Below are 22,839 nucleotides of genomic sequence, written 5' to 3'. Positions count from 1 at the left end.
GGCAGTCATTAGCTTTATTCATTATCATCATAATACAAAACACATTTGCGTCAGTATTATCATAATAAACATCATCACCATCACATGCAGCAGCTTCAACAACAGCAACATTGTCATTGTTGCCGTATTCGTTATTGTTGCAATATCATTTGCACAAACTTATTCATCATTTGCCATCAGTATTCTTCGGTTCTTATAAGTATTATCAATCTCAGAAAATCATCGTTAGAGACACAACAAACATTTAAAACATTTGAAATCATTTGATTTGCATCAGACAGTAAAAAACAAACTTAAAAAAAAATATGATTACAATTTGCACAATGAACATGTAAATATTATTGTCTTGCACATGTATCACTTACACAAGAACATGTAAATATTAATGTCTTGCCACATGTAACACTCACACAAGAACATGTTAATATTACTGTCTTGTCACATGTTACACTTTACTACGTCAAGGTTGGATCTTAATCTTAAGTCGCATTGATATGCGACTGAGGCCGTCAATCTTACTCTTGTCGGTCATGCGAAACAATTTAAGAAAGTCTTTACAAAATTCATTATCAACAATCTCATCAACAAGATCACCATCAACAACACTGTCACGTGCAGACCATTGATTGGTGGAACGTGCCCAGTCATATATTCGAAATCGTTCCACATCAACATGCTGCATAGTATCGAGTTCTTGTTGGATAGGTATGTATTCCTCTGCTGGAATTAAATGTTTCATATAAATATTTGTGTCCTTGAAATGACCACAAACGAATTCCACTCTACACTCAAGTGAGTGAGTCCGTGCAGACAGCTTGTTCACCAGCTGGCGAAGTTCTGATGGATGCAATGTATTAAAACAGACAGTCACATGATTCAATGACAGAGGAAGCTGTAGGTCGATATATGCAATTAAATGCATTCTAAGCGTTTCCAGCTGTGAGAGGGTTGCTAGTGACTGTGACAATGACGATACATGATTATTTTCCCATTCCTGACCCGAAATACTCAGATTCTTGACACTAAGACCGAGCAGAGTCTCCCATAGACCAGGGCTAACGACAGAGGCATTGAATGTACACGTATTGTTTAAATCCGTTGTTATTATTGTGCATCCATTAGATGACTTGCTGCCTTTGAGTGAAGTAATGTCACATTCAGTCAGATAACACGTCACCCTATGATCGAGTGTAAACAGTGTGGTGAGCAGACTGCGCAGCCAGGTGGAGGAACACGTTACTTTAAACAGTTTAATTTGTTCTATGGAGGGCAGTACTGGAGTATAGTCTGCACACAGTACTGGATCAGCACCGTTCAGTAGACACCATGTATGAATGTCTTTCTTGTCACATCTGTTGAAATCAAATTTATACAATTCAATAAACTCAAGTTTTTTATTGTTATTAATGATTAGTTGATTCGGTAACACTTCCACTTTTTTGCTGATTGTTATCAAATTTAAGTTTTCAAACATTGACAAATCTAGTTCTTTATAAGCTGTGCATATTTTAGTACATTTTAGATTCTTATAATTAGTAATAGAGTGTGGTAGTAAAGTTACTCCTTTTCCGAGATCAATTGATTCTATGTGTTCATAATGTGACATGTCGAGCGCTTCACATTTACAATCCCATTTCATTGTTAGATATTTCAACTTCTTCAAACCCGCAAGTGTATTTGGTAGCACGGTTATATCACCCTTGAGCTCCAAATGTTCTATGTGTTCATAATGTGACAAGTCAAGCGCTTCACATTTACAACCCATATCCATTGTTAGATATTTCAACTTCTTCAAACCCGCAAGTGCATTTGGTAGCACGGTTATATCACACTTGAGCTTCAATTGTTCCAGGTTGTGACACGCTGATAAGTCAATTTCAATACAAGATGCAGACAATCTGACTATTTTCTGCTTCGCTCTTGTAGAGGGGTCGGCATAATCACATGCAGCTAATGAGACGGGTGTAGGTCCCTGACAAAGATAAGTCGACAAGGCTTGTGAAGGTATTATTACATGTCCCATGAAAACCCATAAAGATCGAGCCCGTGGAGTGTTCAGTGCCAAGATGGGGATCAAATCTTCAGCATTATCAACCCAAACGAAAAAGTGACTCAGATGTAGGTAAAAGTGACTCATATGTAGGTCAATTGGAGTGTTCTTGTTTGCCACAGCCTCCCTATAACCTGACAGGATGACGCTTTGGAAATCATAGTGATCAAACCCATGACGAACATCGTTGACCTGATTCATCAGTGCAGATAGATTATTAGCTGCCAAGATGTTGAAGCCACAGAGGAATATGAGAACTTGAGAAATATCCAGATCAGAATCCCTATTTCTTTTGAGATATTCGCAAATAACGTTATCAATCACGTCTGTATTGTTGGAGATGTGAAGAGCAGCAAAGAACTCTTGAACAGTCTTGTGGACAAACGAGCTTGTATTATCATAACATTTTTTACTTTTTCTTTTGGATATTAATCCTGAATGAAGTGCGAACTGCTTTGTACTTTCAGACAAATGAGCCGAAAGAATAATGTCGCTGAACACTAGTGATGTTTCTTTTTCATTTGAAAACAAAAATGAAAACGCAGCTTTGGCTATAACATCTATATGTTCCATGTTTGGTTTAACATACTTCGTTCGAGAAAAGCAGTTTACTGGTGATGGGTAGTATTGATTGAAATAACTCATTTGTGGGTTAGCTTTTTTGCATAAGTTTTCAAGCAGAGTGGTGTACAATTCACACCTTGACGCTCCGGTAAGACTCTCGGCCATATCATCTACCCATGTACATAGGACAAGCGTGTGCAGCATGGGCGAAGATGATATCGAATCAAGGTTATGACTCTCTAGAAAGTTCTGAAACTTCTTCACAGTTTCGTTAAGATCCTTTGTTTCATCAAGAAGATGTCGCAGTATCCTTTTACTGAATCCCTCAGAATCAATTACTCCGTAAACTTCCATCAATATGTCTATTTGAGAATTCTTGATACGTTCGTCCGCGAGTTTCCATGGTCTAGAAGTTGTGAGCACAATGCAATGATCCTTAGGAACTCCGTCCATAGATGGCAGAGCTTCTTTACCAGACCACTCATCCATACCGTCTTGAACGACGAGGTACATCACATTTCTCATTATGTTTAGGACCAGATTATTCGCACTTTCCCATTCGTCTGCCGCGTAGATTTTGTAGATGAGCTGTGTTTGTATCATGTGTGTTACATGTGTCTGTTCTCTCGAATCGCGCAACGAAATGAAAAAGAGAAACTTGAATTCATGAAGGGTATCAACATCACCAAACGCCGTTTGTTCTTTTGATTCTGTCGAGGGCTCGTGCACGTTACACCAGTCGTGAACTAACTTGGAAGCAAAACTTGTCTTGCCGCTACCTGGCTCGCCTTGTAAATATGTACGTCTAGATAAATGATCACCTCTATAAAAGCAATCTTTGTATGTTAATATTTGTTCCTGTTGTGTGCGTCTCCCATCATTCTCAATCTTCATCTTGTGTATTTTTGGGGTGGCATAGACGTCTTGTATGTGCTTATCGAGACTAGGATCCAAAGTAGACAGAGGCACGTAGCAAACGGTATCACGGTAATGGTTCACCAATCGCTTTAGAAGATCTGAAATAGTAATACTTCTTAATAAAAACAAATAACCTGCATGTTTCTATGCAGTTACCATATACTAATTTTTTTTTAAAGAAAACACCGCATAAAAGGTGCATGTCTATGAATAATACGATATTGTATTTTCAAATATAAGATAATAGTTATTACAATTGTTGAATAAATTTGTCTCCTTTTATAAATGTTTAGTAAAAAACTTCTTTGGATTCCCGAATCTAGTTTGTTCTTTCGTGCGCAAAAAAGAACTAGTAGAAAAGTATTTTTTAAGTTATTTCACATTAAGTACCGCTTATAGCATGATCCCTACCGATTTGCTGTAGTGTTTATTATTATAATACACTTCTAAAATGTAGTACGTATTTACTTCTATTATTGAGTTGGAAGCCGACAGAAGGCGTGTATCGAAAATGTATCATGCAGTTTTAATTTCTAATTAAAAACGGTCTAATCCGCATAAAAATGTACCCAGCTGAATTTATTTGTGAACACAGTGCTCACGCTGCTGCCAGACATTATCGCCAATGGCGATTATTTTATCCAACTGGCTATTATTTCTTAAAAATGTCTAGAAAAAATGGCGATTATTTTATCCGCCTAAATAAAAAAACAAATTGCCACTAAATGTTGTCCCGCGATTGCGAAACACCTGCAAATCGGGCCATCAAGCAGGAAAAATCGATAACGAGATTACCTGTGTACACACTCGACCCTGTGTATTGTCATACACGCGTCAATAACTTCTGCGACATTGTGGCCTAGAGCATTTTTCTCAATCAGTGTCCGACAGCAGCGATATATATCGGAAAAAACGTCTTTAATCTCCCTGTGCTTTACCAATTATCGGTAACTGTTAGATCTTTGTTAATTTTTCGCCAATTATTATTTAATCGTCATTATTGAAAATCGCCGCTAATATTGTTGGCTGGTTTTGTTTTGCACGCCGTTTTTTCTGCAATTAGATTACGTTGAACATTGCTTGATGAAATAATTATTTAATCGCCATCAACTAATTATCCCCGTAATTACCGCTGTTTGTCGTCTGCTTTAACATAATGATTCCAATTTTTAACCAGGTAACCTGGTTTTCCCAATTCAAAGGGACCCGGCATATGCCATGGTCAGCTAATTTTAACGAAACACGTGTTTGGAATTACACTAAGGTGGTGTATTTTAACTCACGCGCTGTGACGTTAATTGATGTAAACATGATCGGCATTGCGAAAGTGTTATTTTTGGAATAAATCATTTACAATTGATATTGGCCTCTGCCTACAATATTGCGGCCGATGGCAAACGCCGTATTAAGAGATAAAGTAGTCGAACGATATGCACATTTTAGATTATGCATATTAATATTTTATATTATGCATATTTCATGTGCAAAACGCGTACAATTTTTCGGATTACCGTTTTCGGATACTGTATTTTTTTCGTCCATTATGATTTATTTTCGAAGTTCATAACAGCAAAAATAGAATGACGAATACGCATGCGGTTGTACGGAAGGTGTGGTTTATAATATTTCGAGTATTCACCAAAAATTGCAATTGGAAAAACTATAAAAAATAGTATAATTAGTGCTCTGGGTGGGTTGGGGCCTCTGCCCTTAATTCTTATGTGTATGTAACTGTAGCTGAGATCTGGTTTGTTAAGTCACACCCACAACATTGATTGTATTCTTTATTGTAAAGCCATGATAATATTTTATAAGAAAATGACACACTGATATTATGCTTGTTTTTGAGTATATATATATATATATATATATATATATATATATATATATATATATATATATATATATATATATATATATTATAACTTAAATCAATAGATATACATTTAATAAAACATAGATAAAATGAGATTCATGGTTTTCTCTTTCTTTTTGCCTTCAGTACCGTTTTGCGGAAAAGTCCGCATATGTTTTGGCTATTATTTTTTTAAGGAAAAAAAATATGGCTATTATTTTCTGAAGGCCAGAGTGAGCACTGTGAACATATATGCATTATTCGAATACATGTACTTTTTCGCAGAAATACAGATACACATACCCATAAAACGCACTTTCGCTGGTTTTATGCACTCCGTTCTGAGAGTATATCATGAAGGCAATTATCAAAGGAGATCAACTTAATGAAAAGCCTATTCCATGGTAGTTTTAAAGACTGACGGGCAGAATGAAGGACAGACTGGCCATATGACAGACAGATCCACTATGAATCCAAGTGACCCATCTCTAGTTATATGAGGATGGTTTATTAACCCAAGTTCAAACGTTTGAGTGCTAATGTTTGTCTGTTTGGTAATTCATGCTTATTCAAGTGTGCAAATTGGTTATAACGAAGGTTATATATATTTTGTCAAATAAAACTTGTTTAAATTACAAACCTGCTACGCCTCGCTCGTATTCGTCTAGCTCCTTTTCATTCGCTGCTTGATTTATGCGGTTGATGCTTTCTTGTGTCTTATTTTCAATGAGTTGTTCTCCAGCCTGTGTTTTGTTTTCAATGCTTTGTTCTCCAGCCTGTGTTTTGTTTTCAATGCGTTGTTCCCCAGTCTGTGTTTTGTTTTCAATGCTTTGTTCTCCAGCCTGTGTTTTGTGTTCAATGCTTTGTTCTCCAGCCTGTGTCTTGTTTTCGATGCATTGTTCTCCAGACTGTGTCTTGTTTTCAATGCTTTGTTCCCCAGTCTGTGTTTTGTTTTCAATGCTTTGTTCTCCAGCCTTTGTCTTGTTTTCAATGCTTTGTTCTCCAGTCTGTGTCTTGTTTTCAATGCGTTGTTTTCCAGTCTGTGTCTTGTTTTCAATGCTCTGTTCCCCAGTCTGTGTCTTGTTTTCAATGCCTTGTTCTCCAGTCTGTGTCTTGTTTTCAATGCGTTGTTCTCCAGCCTGTGTCTTGTTTTCAATGCTTTGTTCTCCAGCCTGTGTTTTGTTTTCAATGCGTTGTTCTCCTGCCTGTGTCTTGTTTTCAATAATTTTCTCTCCAGCCTGTGTTTTGTTTTCAATGCTTTGTTCTCCAGCCTGTGCCTTGTTTTTAAGGCGTTGTTCTCCAGCCAGTATTTTAGCCTCTAAGGTATTCAAACCTTCTCTCAGGGTCCTTACAGCCTCTTCAGAAAAACGTTCTCCGGCCTCTTTTGCTTGTGTGAGGGTTTTATTGGCTTCTTTCAACAACTTGCCCAAATCATCAAGTGAAAGACGATCATTCTGCAACTACATACAGTATTTGCATTTGTAGACTTTTCAACACAGATTCGCAGTTTTATGATATCAAAATCCATTATTATATAATCTGTGTTTGTATATTATACAATAGACCAAGTAGAGACAAGTTTGCAGGGCAGAAAACCATATAAACAAGTGTTCCATGGACGGAGACATATGCCCCCCAAATAGGACTTGAACTAGTGACCCCAATTTCAATAGGGGCCATCTACTGCCCAATGCCAATGCGCATGTGAAGTATCAAGCAAATCAGTCAATTTGTTGATGAGTTATTGATCGGAAACAATTTTCACACTTATTGTGACAGTGACCATGACCTTTGACCTAGTGACCCTAATTTCGATAGGGGTCATCTACTATCCAAGGCCAATGCCCATGGGAAGTATCAAGCCGGTCGATTTGTTAACAAGTTATTGATCAGAATCGCTTTTCCAATTTTTTGTGCCAGTGACCATGACTTTTGACCTAGTGACCCAAATTACAGGCTTTCTACTGCCTCTCCACAAAAAAGTAGGGCAAAAGTGGGGCAAGATTTTAGCAAAAAGTAGGGCAAAATAGGGATTTTTACTGTTAAAAAGAAGGGCTAAATAAGACAAGGGCTGTTTGCAAAACATGCATGCCCCCCATATGGGCTGTCCGTTGTAGTGACAGCCATTGTGTGAATACGTTTTTTGTCACTGTGACCTTGACCTTTGACCTAGTGACCTGAAAATCAATAGGGGTCATCTGCGAGTCACGATCAATGTACCTATTAAGTGTCATGATCCTAGGCAAAAGCGTTCTTGAGTTATCATCCGAAAATCATTTTACTATTTTGGGTCACCGTGACCTTGACCTTTGACCTTGTGACCTCAAAATCAATAGGGGTCATCTGCGAGTCATGATCAATCTACCTATGAAGTTTCATGATCCTAGGCATATGAGTTCTTGAGTTATCATCTGAAAACCATTTTACTATTTCGGGTCACCGTGACCTTGACCTTTGACCTAGTGACCTCAAAATCAATAGGGGTCATCTGCGAGTCATAATCAATCTACCCATGAAGTTTCATGATCCTAGGCATATGTGTTCTTGAGTTATCATCCAGAAACCATTTAACTATTTCGGGTCACCGTGACCTTGACCTTTTACCTAGTGACCTCAAAATCAATAGTGGTCATCTGCGAGTCATGATCAATCTTCCCATGAAGTTTCATGATCCTAGGCATATGTGTTCTTGAGTTATCACCCGGAAACCATTTTACTATTTTGGGTCATCGTGACCTTGACCTTTGACCTAGTGACCTCAAAATCAATAGGGGTCATCTGCAAGTCATGATCAATGTACCTATGAAGTTTCATGATCCTAGGCCCAAGCGTTCTTGAGTTATCGTCTGACAACCACCTGGTGGACGGACCGACCGACAGACAGACCGACCGACAGACCGACATGAGCAAAGCAATATACCCTCTCTTCTTCGAAGGGGAGCATAAAAATCATTACCATTTTTCAGCTGGAATTACCGTTAAATTGATACATAACCTAGCCCATCTGATGCTGTGAGAATGCCTTGTTCTGCCCATCCTTGAAATAAAGGCACCTGAAATTTTTATTCCTCAATTAACATCAATTTACACAATGAAATACAATAATGAACATGACATTCAAAACATACACTGTTAATCTTATAAAGCAAAGTACAAAAGCCCTTAGTATTAACCCTTTCCTCCATGAATATGTACCAAAATACACCCACTATGAATATATAAGTATTCTTGCACTAGTACTAAAACAAAGAATTTTCTCATCACAGGCAATAGTGAAGAATTATATTTTTATTATAATTGTATAAGCAAACAGAGACCAAGGTCTATTCCATTTGCAAAGGTGTCTAAATAAGTATACATGGAGTAAAGGGTTAAGTACAGTAGAATTGCAATAACTTGAGCTGGCGATTACTCGAAACCTGCGATTACTCTAGCATCAATGTCAGTCCCGTGTTACCTCGAGTTATCGCAGTTTTACTGTAAAATTAGTTTCAAAGCATACATGTTAGTAAGTGTAAGAGCTAAAAAGATACTACATAAGCATAAGTATTGGCATGTACCATTGTGTGTTGTATCCATGATCATAAGCAGTTAGAAAACATAATTGATTGCATGGTTACATTTATGCAAAAAGTATGCAAAAAATAACACAAGCTCAGCATTTATTATTTACATAAAAAGCAATCTACAACACAATGAGGTGGAATAGGATATGCACGCTTCAATACACTGGCCAAACATTTAAGTAATATATTCAGTTAGTTATAGGCCTCCAACATTTACATGAACCATATTATATGCCTGAGATACTGCATCTTTGTGTTTCTGGCCCTGGGCATGGTTCAGTGTTTGTGTTGCACCAGTATTTACACACTGTATAGTTTTCTTACAAAGAAAACAGTAACCAGCAAAGTCAGAGGAGGAGTCCTTTTCACACCAAGTATTTAGTTGATGTCGATTAAAAGTCTGTTTTCCAAAGCCAGGAAGCGTTAAATTTTGTTATTCCATGTGGCATTATGGCTGGTTAGTATTGACTAGCATGCAGGAAAACTAATGGATCTAATACCTTTAAAGACAGCTAGCTAAATAAACTTGCACAAGCAGATAAGCTACAAGATGCTAGTGTACTGATGTCAACAATATTTGTTCGCAAGTTGATATTTTTGCTATTAATAGCAAGATCACCTGTTCGCTAATTAACTCAATAAGAAACATACTGGATTAATCAGAAAACCAACCTTGATCTTCTGTACAAATCACTAAATAATCAGTTCCCTAAATCATCCACATTCAAGTCACTTGAAATAATATTGACAAGTACACTAAGCACCCGCAACAATGATTAAGAGTGGTAATGAGAAATTTTTATGTAAGTGAAACTGACTAGCTATAGTACTAAAATGGACATTGTATGGATCTAAGTTGTTAGTACATGTATGTCACTGCTGCAACATAGTATTAACACAAAGCAAATCAAGGCTGGTCAAAGCAGTTGGTAAATGCAGTGTCTTATATCAAACTACAAATGCCAAGGTGTTAATAAAATTTTAATCAATTAATTAATTTTAAAGTAGATGTGTGTCCATAGGACACAGATGCCCCTACAATTTGGCTCCGTCACAAAGATTCATATCGTTTGCTAAATTAGGGGCCATAACTCCATAGATATCTGATACACTTGCATCAAAATACTCAGGTATACAAGTTCACATGCTGACAACTATTTACAGAAAGATGGCTCTAGCAGCTATACTTTTGAGTTCTGCGCGATGCAAACATTGGGCTATGGACAGCCAGATGGATGGACAGACAAACAATGGCAAATCACCCCCTCCCTTTTGTGTGGGGTCATACAAAATTATTTATGATTAATATGACACTTAAGAAAAGCAAGCATAACATATAAACTCATATGTATTTAGTAAGAAAGGAAAGCAGCATCTGCAATTTCGAATTTAAGCCGTGAGGTTTAAAACAAATCATGGCATTTGTGGGTTCCCTCAGCTAGTAGCATCATTGTGAAAAAAAAACTTGGTAGTGAGTGTAAAGTCTAGATGAAGCGTGCATATCTTTCACCTCTATTTCAAGAAGCACATATGTAATAGAACATACATGTATTTTCACAGTGTAAAAAGAAATTATCTTACCTAAAGACCAGTATTTCTGTACTGACTAGCCAAGGAGCCATGGTGCTTTCAAGGATGGACATCACAAGGTGATCCCCAAACACATCTGAACTGATTCATAATGAATCGAAATTCTGCAAAATATCTAAAGAAGAATCATGTAAGCCTTCATTTTACATTTTATTTATTTTATTTGCAAAATGAAAAAGTAGGGATAATAGGGCTATTTTCGAAAAAAAGTAGGGAAAATAGGGTTAAGAAAATAAAGTAGGGAAAAGTAGGGACCAGTAGAAAGCCTGCAAATTTCAATATGGGCCATCTACTGTTAAAGGCCAATGCACATGTGAAGTATCAAGCCAATCGGTGAATCAGTTGACGAATTATTGATGGGAAACGATGTTCACACTAAGTGTGATAGTGACCTTGACCTTTGACCTAGTGACCCCAATTTCGATAGGGGTCATCTTCTTTTCAAGGCCAATGCACATGTGAAGTATAAAGCCAATCGGTCAATTTGTTGACGAGTTATTGATCTGCAACGATTTTCACACTTAGTGTGATTGTGGCCTTAACCTTTGACCTAGTGACCCCAATTTTAATAGGGGTCATCTACTCTCAAAGGTCAATAGCCAATCTGAATCGGTTAATTCGTTGACGAGTTATGGATCTGAAACGAACTGGTATACCGACATTCAGACTGCTCTACCGACAGACAGACCGACCGACATCCAGCAAAACAATAAACCCCTTCTTCTTGGACAAGGGGCATACAATTCCCATATTGACAATTATTAAATGCATATATGCGTTCGTTTTAATAAAGCCTTAATTTGTTCTACTAATTATTTACTATCGTGTTATTATATGATTCCAATATCTCCATTCAATAATGTGATTTTCAATATCTTTGGCCAAAACGATTGAATATTTCAAAGTTGTTAATGTGCTTCATTATATTGATATTTCATGACAGTTAGATTTGCCTTGTAGGTCCAATTAATTGGTTCTAGTTCACTCAACGATTTTGATTTTATGTCCAGTGATATTCATCAAAGCAGTATTTACAGTGCTCCAGCTAGGATTTTAAAAGAGCAGGGGGGGGGGGGGGGGGGGGGCTATTTTGTCACAAGAGCACTTTGGAGTGCGCAGTCTTTTGTCAAAAGGGCACTTTCGAGCGTGCGGTCTAAGCTGGAATGCTCCCTGTTGCATATTAATTTATATATAATGAATAATTGTAAGAATATATAATTTCCATTATTATTAAACCGTGCGTATAATGTTTACAATGAGGGATAAATTGATAACAATTAAATACGGGTTTATAAATTATAAAAATGTCTAAAAAATTATAAATAAAAGGGCAAGCCGTTGCCTTGGAAGGGCAGGTCAGGGCTTAGGGAGGGCAGGGCACTCCATTTAGGCCTAGCTGGAGCACTGGTGTTTTTATTTTGATTGAAAATAATTCAAGTGCAATTTTCTAATGATACAACCAAACACCTTGTACATGTAGTACACATATTCCTGGGGCCATTGCAAGCACAGGGCTCAACATAAACGGTTGTCCTATTGCCTCTGGCAAGTAAAAGTTGGGTCCGGGCAAGTCATTTTATAATCTAGTTGCCCGCCCAGGCAAGTGTAAAAAAGAACAAAGTGCATTTAATTTCGATTTTAATTAGACTTTAATCATTTTATTAAATGTGCAAAAATAAAAAAAGCTTTTGTGGTGTATCATTTTGATCTTTATAAAACAAATATGAGGTTTACAGTTAATGTGATATTTCATGTTTGGGCAAGTGGTTTTACGTTCAGGGCAAGTAGATTTTCTAAGTACTTGCAAGTTGGTTTTTAGGTTAATGTTGAGTCCTGAAGCATTCTTTATATTATATACGTCTTTATAAAGAGACAAACAACACAAATACAATAAATTTACATCACTGAGTTTCCTGCGCGCTTCTGTTGCTGAGAAATCATGCAATAAGCGGACTGGATCAGCAAGTAGGGTGGTCAGTGTCAGAAAGAAGTACTGCAGATCAGCATCTGTAACCTTGCAGTCGGCAGTGTGGCGTACATCTCGGCCTATTTGACGGACCTAGAGGGAAAAAGGATCGCTGTGACGTTAAGGACCCCTAGAGTGAGAAAGGATCGCTGTGATGTTAAGGACCAAGAAAAGAAGAATTGAGGTAAACCTATACACAGATGGACTGTCAGCGTCGAAGTGAAGACATGTGATTGTAAAAATGTTTAAATATACATAGACTATTTTAACTAAGACGTGTATATTTGATGCATTTAGAAATTATTGCATGACATAAATAGCGTCATATCACATAGAAATATACATATGAACAATTCATGAGTTAACAAACTAACTTTGTTAAACCAGGGGTTTTTTTTAGAAAAAGGGGAAGACGCTGGACGCTGGGTAAAAGGGGAAAATCGAGCGCGAAAGAGACATATTTGGGGAAAAAATAAAAACTGTTCATTTCAATGTCTATAACTCACCTACAGACTTCAGGTGTTTTTTTTAGAAAAAGAGACATGTCTCTGCCCTTTTTGTTCTTAAACACATGAACAAGTATGATATTAAAGTCAAAGTCCTAAATAAAGTTGCAGGTGTAGATCTAATAATGGGAAATGATTTTAACTGGGGCCGGGGAACGATGTCAATATTATGATTTCAATTTCATGATGAATGGGTTGACGATCTAGATCTGCTACAGTATTGGAAGGGAAAGGTGCGGCAGCTGCCGATTGTCTACTTTCACTTTCACAATAATCCGACAGTATTATTCGATGTTGATTACATGTACCTCCGAATCCTGCTGGGTTTCAACGGTTTTTGATGATTCATTCTAAAAAAATGCGTCAACGCAATTAATATTTTCCGAGTCCGAACGTTTTATTTTGTTCGTGTATGAACGCCAATTGTGAGACTTTTTCTGTTTTAACGGTTATATCTTGGCTTTCACATAACCCGGATGAAAATTCGACTGGTTTCCGGTAATTAATTGACGAAACACCCTTCTCGCGCAAGACCGGAATCCAGTAAAATAGTCACATGATTAATACGATTAGTTGCCCAGTTTCCATGACGTAATTTAAGAGCTATATATAGAATCACTGGGATTCCCAGATTCGAGTGTTCGTCGGGAGAGAGAGAGCGAGATCGTTGTACATGGTACAAATTGGATAAGTGTCGACTTCCCAAAAGAAAAAAAACATTTCTTGAGGGTAAAATATTATATTTTGGTGAAAAATTATATTTTTGGAGGGGAAATGGTATTTTTAGGGGAAAAATTCTGGTAGGGGAAGACGCCGAATATCGGCGTCACTTTCTTAGTAAAAAAAAACCCTGGTTAAACTAGACACATATTCAGTCTTTTAGACTGGTAGATTTAAAGATTACCTTCTCAAGCGGGCATCGCTTATCAGGTGGAGGTGGACACAGGCATACGGCGGAGAGGCATGTCTGGAAATGCGTGCAGTTCAACATGATGCTTACCACACCATTGAAGTCAGATTCTTGCACAGAGGATACGCTGCTATATCCGTCCCGTGGGAGGTAGCATTTGCCAATTTCCCACGGATCCATTGCCCATCTTTCAGCTTTCGTGTTTGCCCAACTAGGCCCATTAAATCTGTGTAACAATGTGATATTTTGTTTCACCTTATCACATGTTGGGCATGACTTTGGTTGTTGTGAATTGTGGAAAGAACAGTTATTTCGTTTCCTCTTTTTACACACGTCCTGAGTTGGACACGGTATAAGGTTTTGAATAAAGCATTGTCCACAACTTCTACCAACTATTGTTTGGACGTTTAGTAATTCCGTCACAACAAAGTCAGTCAATCCATCCTTTGTCAAATTGAGGGCAATGCAAGCTTTGAACCAGTTATTGGTCTGCTTATCGGTGAAGATGTTGGTGCCGGCAGCCATCCCCAGGAGACTACATGAACCATTCAGTAGAGAGTTAGTTTGTGGACAACCGAGGAGTAGATGGTATTATGGCACGTCGTAAATGTTATTGTCCGTGAGCATCCACTGATCATGTTATCTTGGTTGCTTTATTTGTCCTTTAATTAAATAAGTATATTTTATAAAACTGAGATCGTCTGTTCAAAGAATTAAACCAACTGAAATGGGTTTTAGATAAGAAACTTTGAAAGACTTACTAACCACCCCAACCCCAATTATCTCATCAATTCTGAACGAATTGGGAAATCAAACGCTGTGGCTTAAACAAATCTTGTATATCAATATTCATAATAAGAGAGATAATGCCTTACACTTTTAAACTCACTAACATTTTAACAAGTATCATTTAAATGAATTATATACAGTCTAACCTGTCAATATTGACCACTCAAGGGATTTGGTCGTTGTGGTCTTTGTTCACAGGTGGTCTTTATTCGAAGGGTCGATTGAAACTGTGCAAAATATGATAGAATACTTATGCATGTATAATGAGATAAAGGATTGGAAACACAGTTTTGTTTTTATATTTATTATTTCCATTCCCTTATGTTTTTATTATTTATTTCATTAAGCATATACATGTTTAAGTAACTATAGACATACATGTATATGTACATGTCATTCTACAAAGAAAACTCGTCTACAACTGTTACTTTACCTAACAAACTAATGACCTTAACGCGTTCTTCCAACGTCAAGAACTTACGCTTGGAAGCCATGATGGTTAATTTGAACTGACAATTTACTTATCTATAATCTATTCACGACTTATCACGGAGATATTTAAGAAGGGAATGACTATCAAAATGTTTGTGTTTAAGGCATGGTAACTCATATAAAACCATGCATTTCCTTAAGGAGTTTATGAAAGCCCCAAACGTGTCTTTGATATTTTCGGCAATTAGTACATTAATCGCGAATCACTTAAATACAAAGGCAAATTTTTAAACTTTTGACAAACTGTCAAATGCATAAAATAAGCAGGCGACTACCAATTATCAATGCGTGTTAAATAAACAAACAACTGCTATCGAGTGCGATAAACTGTCACTTGTCAATATCTCCATAGCAACCGACGAGTCCACTGGGAGATGTGTATCACGTGACTAGACAGGGTCATGGCGGCCATTTTGTTTTTTGAAAGTTGCGAAATCGTTGATTTTGTATGATTGCAGTGGTCCTTGTAAGCTATCAAAATGGACATTTGGGAATGTAAACAGGTGGTCTTTGGTCTTTGTTCGCAGGTGGGCTTTATTCGCAGGTTCAATATGTAGTGAAATCGTTCGGGAGGAAATCTGTGTGGTCGTTATTAACTGTTGGTCGCTATTAAAAGGTGGTCGTTGGTACAGGTTGGACTGTACATAAACTCACAATATTTACCTTGAAAATAACAATTCAGTTCTTGTCGGTAGGAAAATAAGAAAATTAGTGTTGTTGTTGTTGTTGCGCATGCAGGGGCACACTACAGTTCTCATGCCTCCGTCTCAGGCTCATGGGTCTCGGTTTGAGATGGCTTGTGTACACGCTAACACCTAAAAACAAACCAAACACCGTTTCATTTAAAGTTTCATTTAGACTGCACTAAATATGTGACTCTAAAGTGTTAGTAATGATTCACTTTTGCCATATAAGGAAAAATGTCCCGCTCATGTTTTTGACGAACCATAACGATTTTCGAACTCAGCCGAGCTATTATTAAAAGAAATATTTTGACCAAGTTTGATAACGATTGGACTAAAAATGTGACTTCTAGTGTTAACAAGGTTTTACTATAGCCATAAAAGGAAAAATGCCACGCCCCCTTGGAGGTCATATCAACAGACCGGAACCATTTTCGAACTCATCCAAGATATCAAAAAAACAAGAGCTGTATTTGTGAAACACAATGCCCTCTTCTACGCTTTGAAGCCATATATTTGACCTTTGACCTTGAAGGATGACCTTAACATTAACCTTCCACTACTCAAAATGAGCAACTCCATAAGATACACATGCATACCAAATATCCAGTTGCTATCTTCAATATTGCAAAAGTTATAACCAAGGTTAAAGTTTTGGGACACACGCATACAATGACAGACAGGCCAAAAACAATATACCCCAATCATTCGATCCAGGGGGAGGGGGGGCATACAAATCTTCTGACTAAGTTTCATGAACATTGGACAATTTATGTGACTTTTAGAGTGTTAACAAAGTTTAACTATCAGGTTTTTTCCCTTCTTTGTGACCTGCCGAAAATCGGCCTTTTCCCCTCCGATTTTTTGTTCCCCTCAGATGGTAAATTTTCCCCTAGATTTCATTTTCCCCTCCAATTTTTTTTTAACTTTTAAATATATAAGTTAACCTGATCCAGTGTAGAAAAAAGAAAAATATTGCATAATTAAATTTTCTGTTACCTTGAATTTGTTTTAAAAACAGTACAATATGCTTAATTGATTATTTAAGACTTTGCTTATTTTACCCATAATCCGGCGTTTAGCGTGATTTTTCCCCAAAATCCGGCGTTTCGCGCGATTTTTCCCCTAAAAAAAGGCCAGGCCCTTTCCCCAAAATCAGATTAAAAAAACCTGACTATAGCCATATAAGGAAACCTGCCCGCCCCTTGACGTCCATGTTTCACAAACACCCGAAACCATTTACAAACTCATCCAAGATATCGTTGGAACACACGTTCTGACCAAGTGTTATGACGATTGGACGTTGTGCTCAGGTCAGCTAATAAGGAAAAATGCGCCGCCCACTGGTGGCCATGTTTTCACCTACCCAGAACCATTTTTGTACTCATCTGACGCGTGTTGACGACGCACAATGGACAAAAGGTCACCTTTATATTTTTATCATGTTGTGAAAGTATTGCCTTTATAATGATATTTCATTAAATAATATTTATTGTTATTTTTGTTATAATTTCAGGTTTTGCAGAAGCATGAGCTAAGAATTGTATAGAAAGTGTCAGGAATCTGGGTCTAAGGACAGCGTATGAGAGTCAGAACAGTGTGTACAAGCTGCTGTGTAAAACTTTCACGTCCTCACTACTCCCACCAGCCTACATCCAAGCTGCATTAAACAATCAGGGAATGGGACAAGCAAGCAACTTTGCGAGTTTTCTATTCTTTGTAAAGTACCGGTACCAGTAAAAGGTACTTTCCTTATTGAAGGAAAACTTTAAAATTCCCAATTGCTGTCTGAAAATTTCCCCCCAAAAATGCAAATGCCATCAATTTTGTTCCAAAAGAGCATAGTCTGCAAGTTATCAAATAAAATGGGCACTTACACTGAACATTTTAAGCCGGAATGAATGTAATTTAATATTTGAGTTGATTTTTGCTTTTGATACCTAGCAATTTAAAAAACTGTAATCTCAATTGGAAGATTTCACGAAGCGAATCTTCCCAATTTCAGGGTTTTTCATGCTTATTTTTCCCAAAGTGTATGGGACAGGTTCTATTCCCAATTGGGGAAGAAAAATCCCTGCAACAAGACTCATTTTTAACATATAATAAACTTTATTTGGAAAATTTAATAAAGAAATAGATCAATTTAGGAAATAAAGGGAACATAAGAGGAAATAGTTAAATATAAATTTATCAATTTCAGCCTTCTGTTTTTTATATCAATTTTAAAAAGATGTAAACGTATAACTTATGACCCAGTGATCAGGGACATAAATGAAGAGAGGATATATTTGATGAATTACAATATTGAACTGTTTGTCGCATTTTTGCTCAGCAAATTATGGTGACTGTGTCAAAACTTTTTTTCGTAACGCCTGCATCAAGCAGAATATCTATAACGTTATTTCATGCAATCTATTTAACTAAAAAATAACTCGAGCCTCAACAAGAACCTACCAGACTCTAAAATTATCTTCTACAGTCCCCAAGAAGAAAATTTATAAGGTGAAACACTTATATTATATACTCCTTTATATTTTATAAGACCTGATTCAATGTCACGTATCACTGAAGTATATTTAATTTTGGTTGTGCTTATTGTTCCAAAGTTCATTATTAACTTAATATATCAAGCTAATATTTTACATTAACTCATACTATCGCAACATCCGGGAACTTGCGTCAGTTAGAGTTACGTGCCCCTTGACGACGGTGAAAACAATATTTAGCGCTGCGCTATTTTATTTGAATTGAGAAATAGAGCATGATTGTTATTTATATATTATTTAAATGATTAAATTAAGATTTTTTTCAACATGCAAACAAGTTGTTCTACTTTACTGAAACAAATAAGATTAAAAACAAACAATAAATATATCAATTTCAAATATACAACATATGTACATTAACCATAATGGTATACTATTTTACTGGGAAAACAAACACGATGATACCTTAAATAAACATTTAATGAAATTAAATGCAATATTTTTTATTTGATTGTTTGCACCAATCTTTAAATCGTGTAAGCCTTTGTATTCCGGTGTTTATTGCCCCTTTGTTCTGCATAAACCGATTATCTCGTCTTGATCAGATATTATCCAGACTTAACTAACAGCATTGTGTCATAAACCACAATGGGTGGTAGATGACAGCGCCATTAAGCACGATTGATGATGCCACCATGTCTTCTTCTCTCTCTGTGAGTTAGATATGTTACATATTGTACAAATTAAAAGTCATGTCCAATTAAGATTATCAGAAATTGTACACCTTAAAGATACTAGCCCAATTAATTTAAAAAAAAAATAAAGCATTTAATAATTATAAAATTTACGTAAAACACAAGTAACGTACCTAGCATGAATCGGTTTATTCAAACGACGTCATTCTGAATCTGGACAATTGCTCCTACGGACCGTATTAAGATTAAATGTTACGACAACAAACGAACGACATCATAAAAACAAGAAATTACGATTGACAGCAACAGGGGTAAATAATTAAAATAAAAATGTACATAGATGTGTGTGCTAAAAATCTTATATATTTGTCACTCATACTCATAACAATCAACTGGTTTATACAAGACATGTCAGGGACGAGAAGTGATATATAACAGGGCTGAGTACTGCAGTTTAAGTATTGACTTACAGCTCTAATGCATTTGTCATTTGAGTAACTGCTAACTTACAGGTTGACATTTCTTTTATTTATTGAAATATTAATTAGATCTATTTATTTGTTTTAATTTGATTTAATCAAAAACATAAAAGCGATAGACACTTAGTAAGTAAGTCACATTTATTAAACTAATCTTGGGTCATAATGAATGGCATGTAAATCACAATGTACACATGTAAACAGATAATGCACCAAAATAAAAGAAATACTATAAAGCAGATCAGTATAAAGTAAATAAAGCTTGATTTTCATAACACAACTTAGGCTTTCAGTAGGTGTACCAGAATTTCCTACTAACTTTCCAGCTTCACGTTATTATTATAAATTGACATAGTAGAAATATACAATGTATGAATATGAATGAACTCTAAAAGAACGACAATATTAATTACATCAACATCTACATGATACTCCCATTATTAGAGAATAAACTTATTTACCTAGTGTCTCAATGAGAAAGATATGAAAGTCGCCGTACTCGAATATTGGCCATTTGTTTGGGTCATTTTCCCAACATCCCGTATGTTATTTTTACAGATATTTCATTTAGTCAAAATATTTTAATTTTCTGGTCATATTGGGCTTTCGAAGTGCAATCTAACCATGTATAACAGTCAAAAGACATTTCAAACACCAATTACAGCACGTTTAATTACTTATCAACTTCCAAATAGGAATGCAATTGGCGGAATGCCAGCAGAGATAGCTCAATCAACATTGTAAATCGACCGTATCTAGGGCATTGTTTTCACCGTCGCTAAGGTACTGCCTTGTGTATTACGTCAGCGCGATAACAAGAATACCCCACCCACTACTTGCCATTTCAGAAAATTAAATGTCATCGACTATAAACTGAAATTAAATCAAACAAAAAATCTTAAGAAACAAATACCTGCTTTAGAAAGATTTTACCTGTTACCACCGATGTCAAAGTGCGTGTTTTCGTGTAAAAATGCTAAAAACACAATTTTGATAACAAACGTTTGAAGGCGGAAGTTATATCGAGGTTACTTTCCACTATTTCGTTAGTTTATGGGGGCTCCGTCCTATGCTGGTTACCGTCGTACTATAATATTCTGGTTCCCGTCGAATTATTATATTTTAGTACCACAGTGGCCGGGGCAGGTAATCCAGACTAGCTTCGTCCTACTACAGTTTCGTACACTGATATTTGTGTGCAATAGGGGAACTTAGTAATTTCGTCCAAGTAGCAATAGATAGCATGTCCAGTAGAGGTGTGAATAATAGGTGAATACTAGAAAGAAACTTTAGCACCTTTGTCACTACTGTGCAAGCTAAAAACAAATTCAATGTATTTGAAGATTATTCAATCATAATACACGTGTATTTCAATGCATTTCAAGCGATGTAACAGTGAGATTTGTTTACATTTAATGTTTTATTTATTTATTTATGATTCATGTGTGTTTTAAATGTATTTGAAGCGATGTCACTGAGAGATTTTATATAATATTAAATAAGGCAAAGCCTTAAAGCGAGCTCGATTAATGTTTAATAAAAGAAACTAACACAAAACTTTAATAAAGATAATATTTGAATTAAATTATTACAGGCAATTCCTAGCAGAAGAACGTAGAGTTCGTAAAGTCTGGTATAAAAATGAGGATATGAACTTTTAATTATTATGTTAATCAGCAATTAAACAACAAACGGGCCATATTTAAGGGTTTCATGTGACCTAATGAAATGAACTGTTAGCTCAAAACCCTGCCCAAAACAGATTGTCACACTATCAGTTGCCAGCCTTTCAATCACAAGTTTACCTACGAAGGTCAGATCGAGATTCGTCCCGAAACCACGCATGAGCCATCTAATGATACCGGCATGTGTTGCTCTACCAATTAAGCTATCTGACTTTTTGAAAAATATATAGGTAAACTGCAATGCTGTATAATAGCATGCTTACCTTGCTTAGGAGAACAAGGGATTCGCGGGATGGAATGCGCGGGGAGATCAAATCAACTTGAAAACCGATTCTTTCTGTGCATTATTTGATGGTAACCATAATGCTCGCATACATTTTTTTTTCGTGGCTGCTCGATTAGCTACCTTAAAAAGTAGAACTTCATTTCCCGTGACTATAATATTAAAAAGATGAAAAGAGCAAACAACTGCAGTTTGTCGGACATCCCCACCTTTAGCAAAAACACAATAGAATAACACAAAGCCCTTTTCTGTATTTACAAACTTCTTTGCATTTTCATCGAAACATCATCAATGATCATACGTTTGCACAAGATAGTATTTAATTCATTTTTAAATGCCTTCAGCGCTGCGATTATATAATAAAATGTATTACGTAGTAAATCATGTGACGTCATTTCTGTGACGAAACATAATAGTTTTATTTAGATTAACTGGAATAAAGGATATGTCGGAGGTGGTGTTCTTAACATTAACTATTTGTTGAAAGCATCGAACGAATGCAAAACGTATTTCGGATTGTTTGTTTCTCATGCATAAATGTAAACTTCGATAGGAATACCATAAAATAATGTGGTTAAAACTAAGTTTCGATAAAGACATGGAAGAAAGTGAACGTGCATATCTTTCCAAGGCGTTTGTTATCCTGGTCTATCGTAAGTTCGTGGATATAACAAAAAGAACAGTTGTATAAGCATTTATATTTTTATTTTGATCAAATAAATATAATTAAGCATACATTAAATTACCTGTGTGAATAATAAAAAAGAATCAAATTCAATTGTAATCTTGTCTTCCAAATACAAGTTAACAAACACCATCCATCAGTATTAACCGCCATGTCGAATGCATGTATGTTCGTGGATGACACATGTGATGTCATTTTCCAGAACAGCTGATTAGGCCAAATGTAAAAATGTGTGTTTTCTAAACATTGTAAATGAACATTGAATATGCATAAAGAAAACTATTTAATGAACTGTGTAATGTTTAAATGGAGTAGGATTGACCTGTAAAATTAACACAGGTGGTTAGCGTGTGGCTATGATATTAATTAGTGAAAACATCATTTTGAATTATAAATAATCAATATATAACTAAAATTCACTTTTTCTGAAAAAAGGTATCCAACTCAAGATCACCCGAAAACAGGGTGCATTGCTTTGAACAGCTATAACGTCATTAATTGTGCAGCGATTTCCATAAACTTGGTCTTATTCAACGCAGAAATGAATTTCCTTTCTGGAAATGTACATATATATCTTGCATCTTTCTGCGAATGCTGGTTCAAATTTTTAGAAATAACACGATACACAACTAGTCCA

General features: G+C 36.2%; 1 protein-coding gene across 10 annotated transcripts; it reads right to left on the bottom strand.

The window, feature by feature from the left end:
* LOC127859948 (uncharacterized) lies at positions 1–20,692 on the bottom strand. 10 transcript variants are annotated; one of them, XM_052397596.1, is made up of 8 exons: positions 20,463–20,692; positions 15,870–16,021; positions 14,861–14,941; positions 13,920–14,587; positions 12,444–12,602; positions 6,593–6,847; positions 6,028–6,526; positions 1–3,630 (listed from the first exon to the last, which is right to left on the bottom strand). In XM_052397596.1, exons 4-8 carry the CDS (start codon positions 14,448–14,450, stop codon positions 461–463), a joined length of 4,614 nt encoding a protein of 1,537 aa, XP_052253556.1. In that variant the 5' UTR covers positions 14,451–14,587; positions 14,861–14,941; positions 15,870–16,021; positions 20,463–20,692; the 3' UTR covers positions 1–460. The 10 variants fall into 10 exon arrangements, with proteins under 10 accessions (XP_052253556.1, XP_052253550.1, XP_052253551.1 ...); XM_052397590.1 differs by having other exon boundaries at positions 6,028–6,847; positions 20,463–20,680; XM_052397591.1 differs by having other exon boundaries at positions 6,028–6,847; positions 20,483–20,680.
* Between the last annotated feature and the right edge of the window lie 2,147 nt (positions 20,693–22,839).

The sequence above is a fragment of the Dreissena polymorpha genome, chromosome 15 (assembly GCF_020536995.1).
Source record: "Dreissena polymorpha isolate Duluth1 chromosome 15, UMN_Dpol_1.0, whole genome shotgun sequence".
Classification (NCBI taxonomy): domain Eukaryota; kingdom Metazoa; phylum Mollusca; class Bivalvia; order Myida; family Dreissenidae; genus Dreissena; species Dreissena polymorpha.
Note: the sequence above shows the minus strand (reverse complement) of the source record. Positions and strands in the feature narration are given on the sequence as shown.

Excerpts from the sequence above, each read along its gene's own strand:
- LOC127859948 (XM_052397590.1), bottom strand. The coding sequence starts at position 14,450 with ATGGCTGCCGGCACCAACATCTTCACCGATAAGCAGACCAATAACTGG. Across the intron at positions 6,848-12,443 it reads CGCGCAGGAAACTCAGTGAT|TTGCAGAATGATCGTCTTTC; the intron begins GTAAATTTATTG and ends TACTGTATGTAG. Across the intron at positions 3,631-6,027 it reads ATACGAGCGAGGCGTAGCAG|ATCTTCTAAAGCGATTGGTG; the intron begins GTTTGTAATTTA and ends TTACTATTTCAG.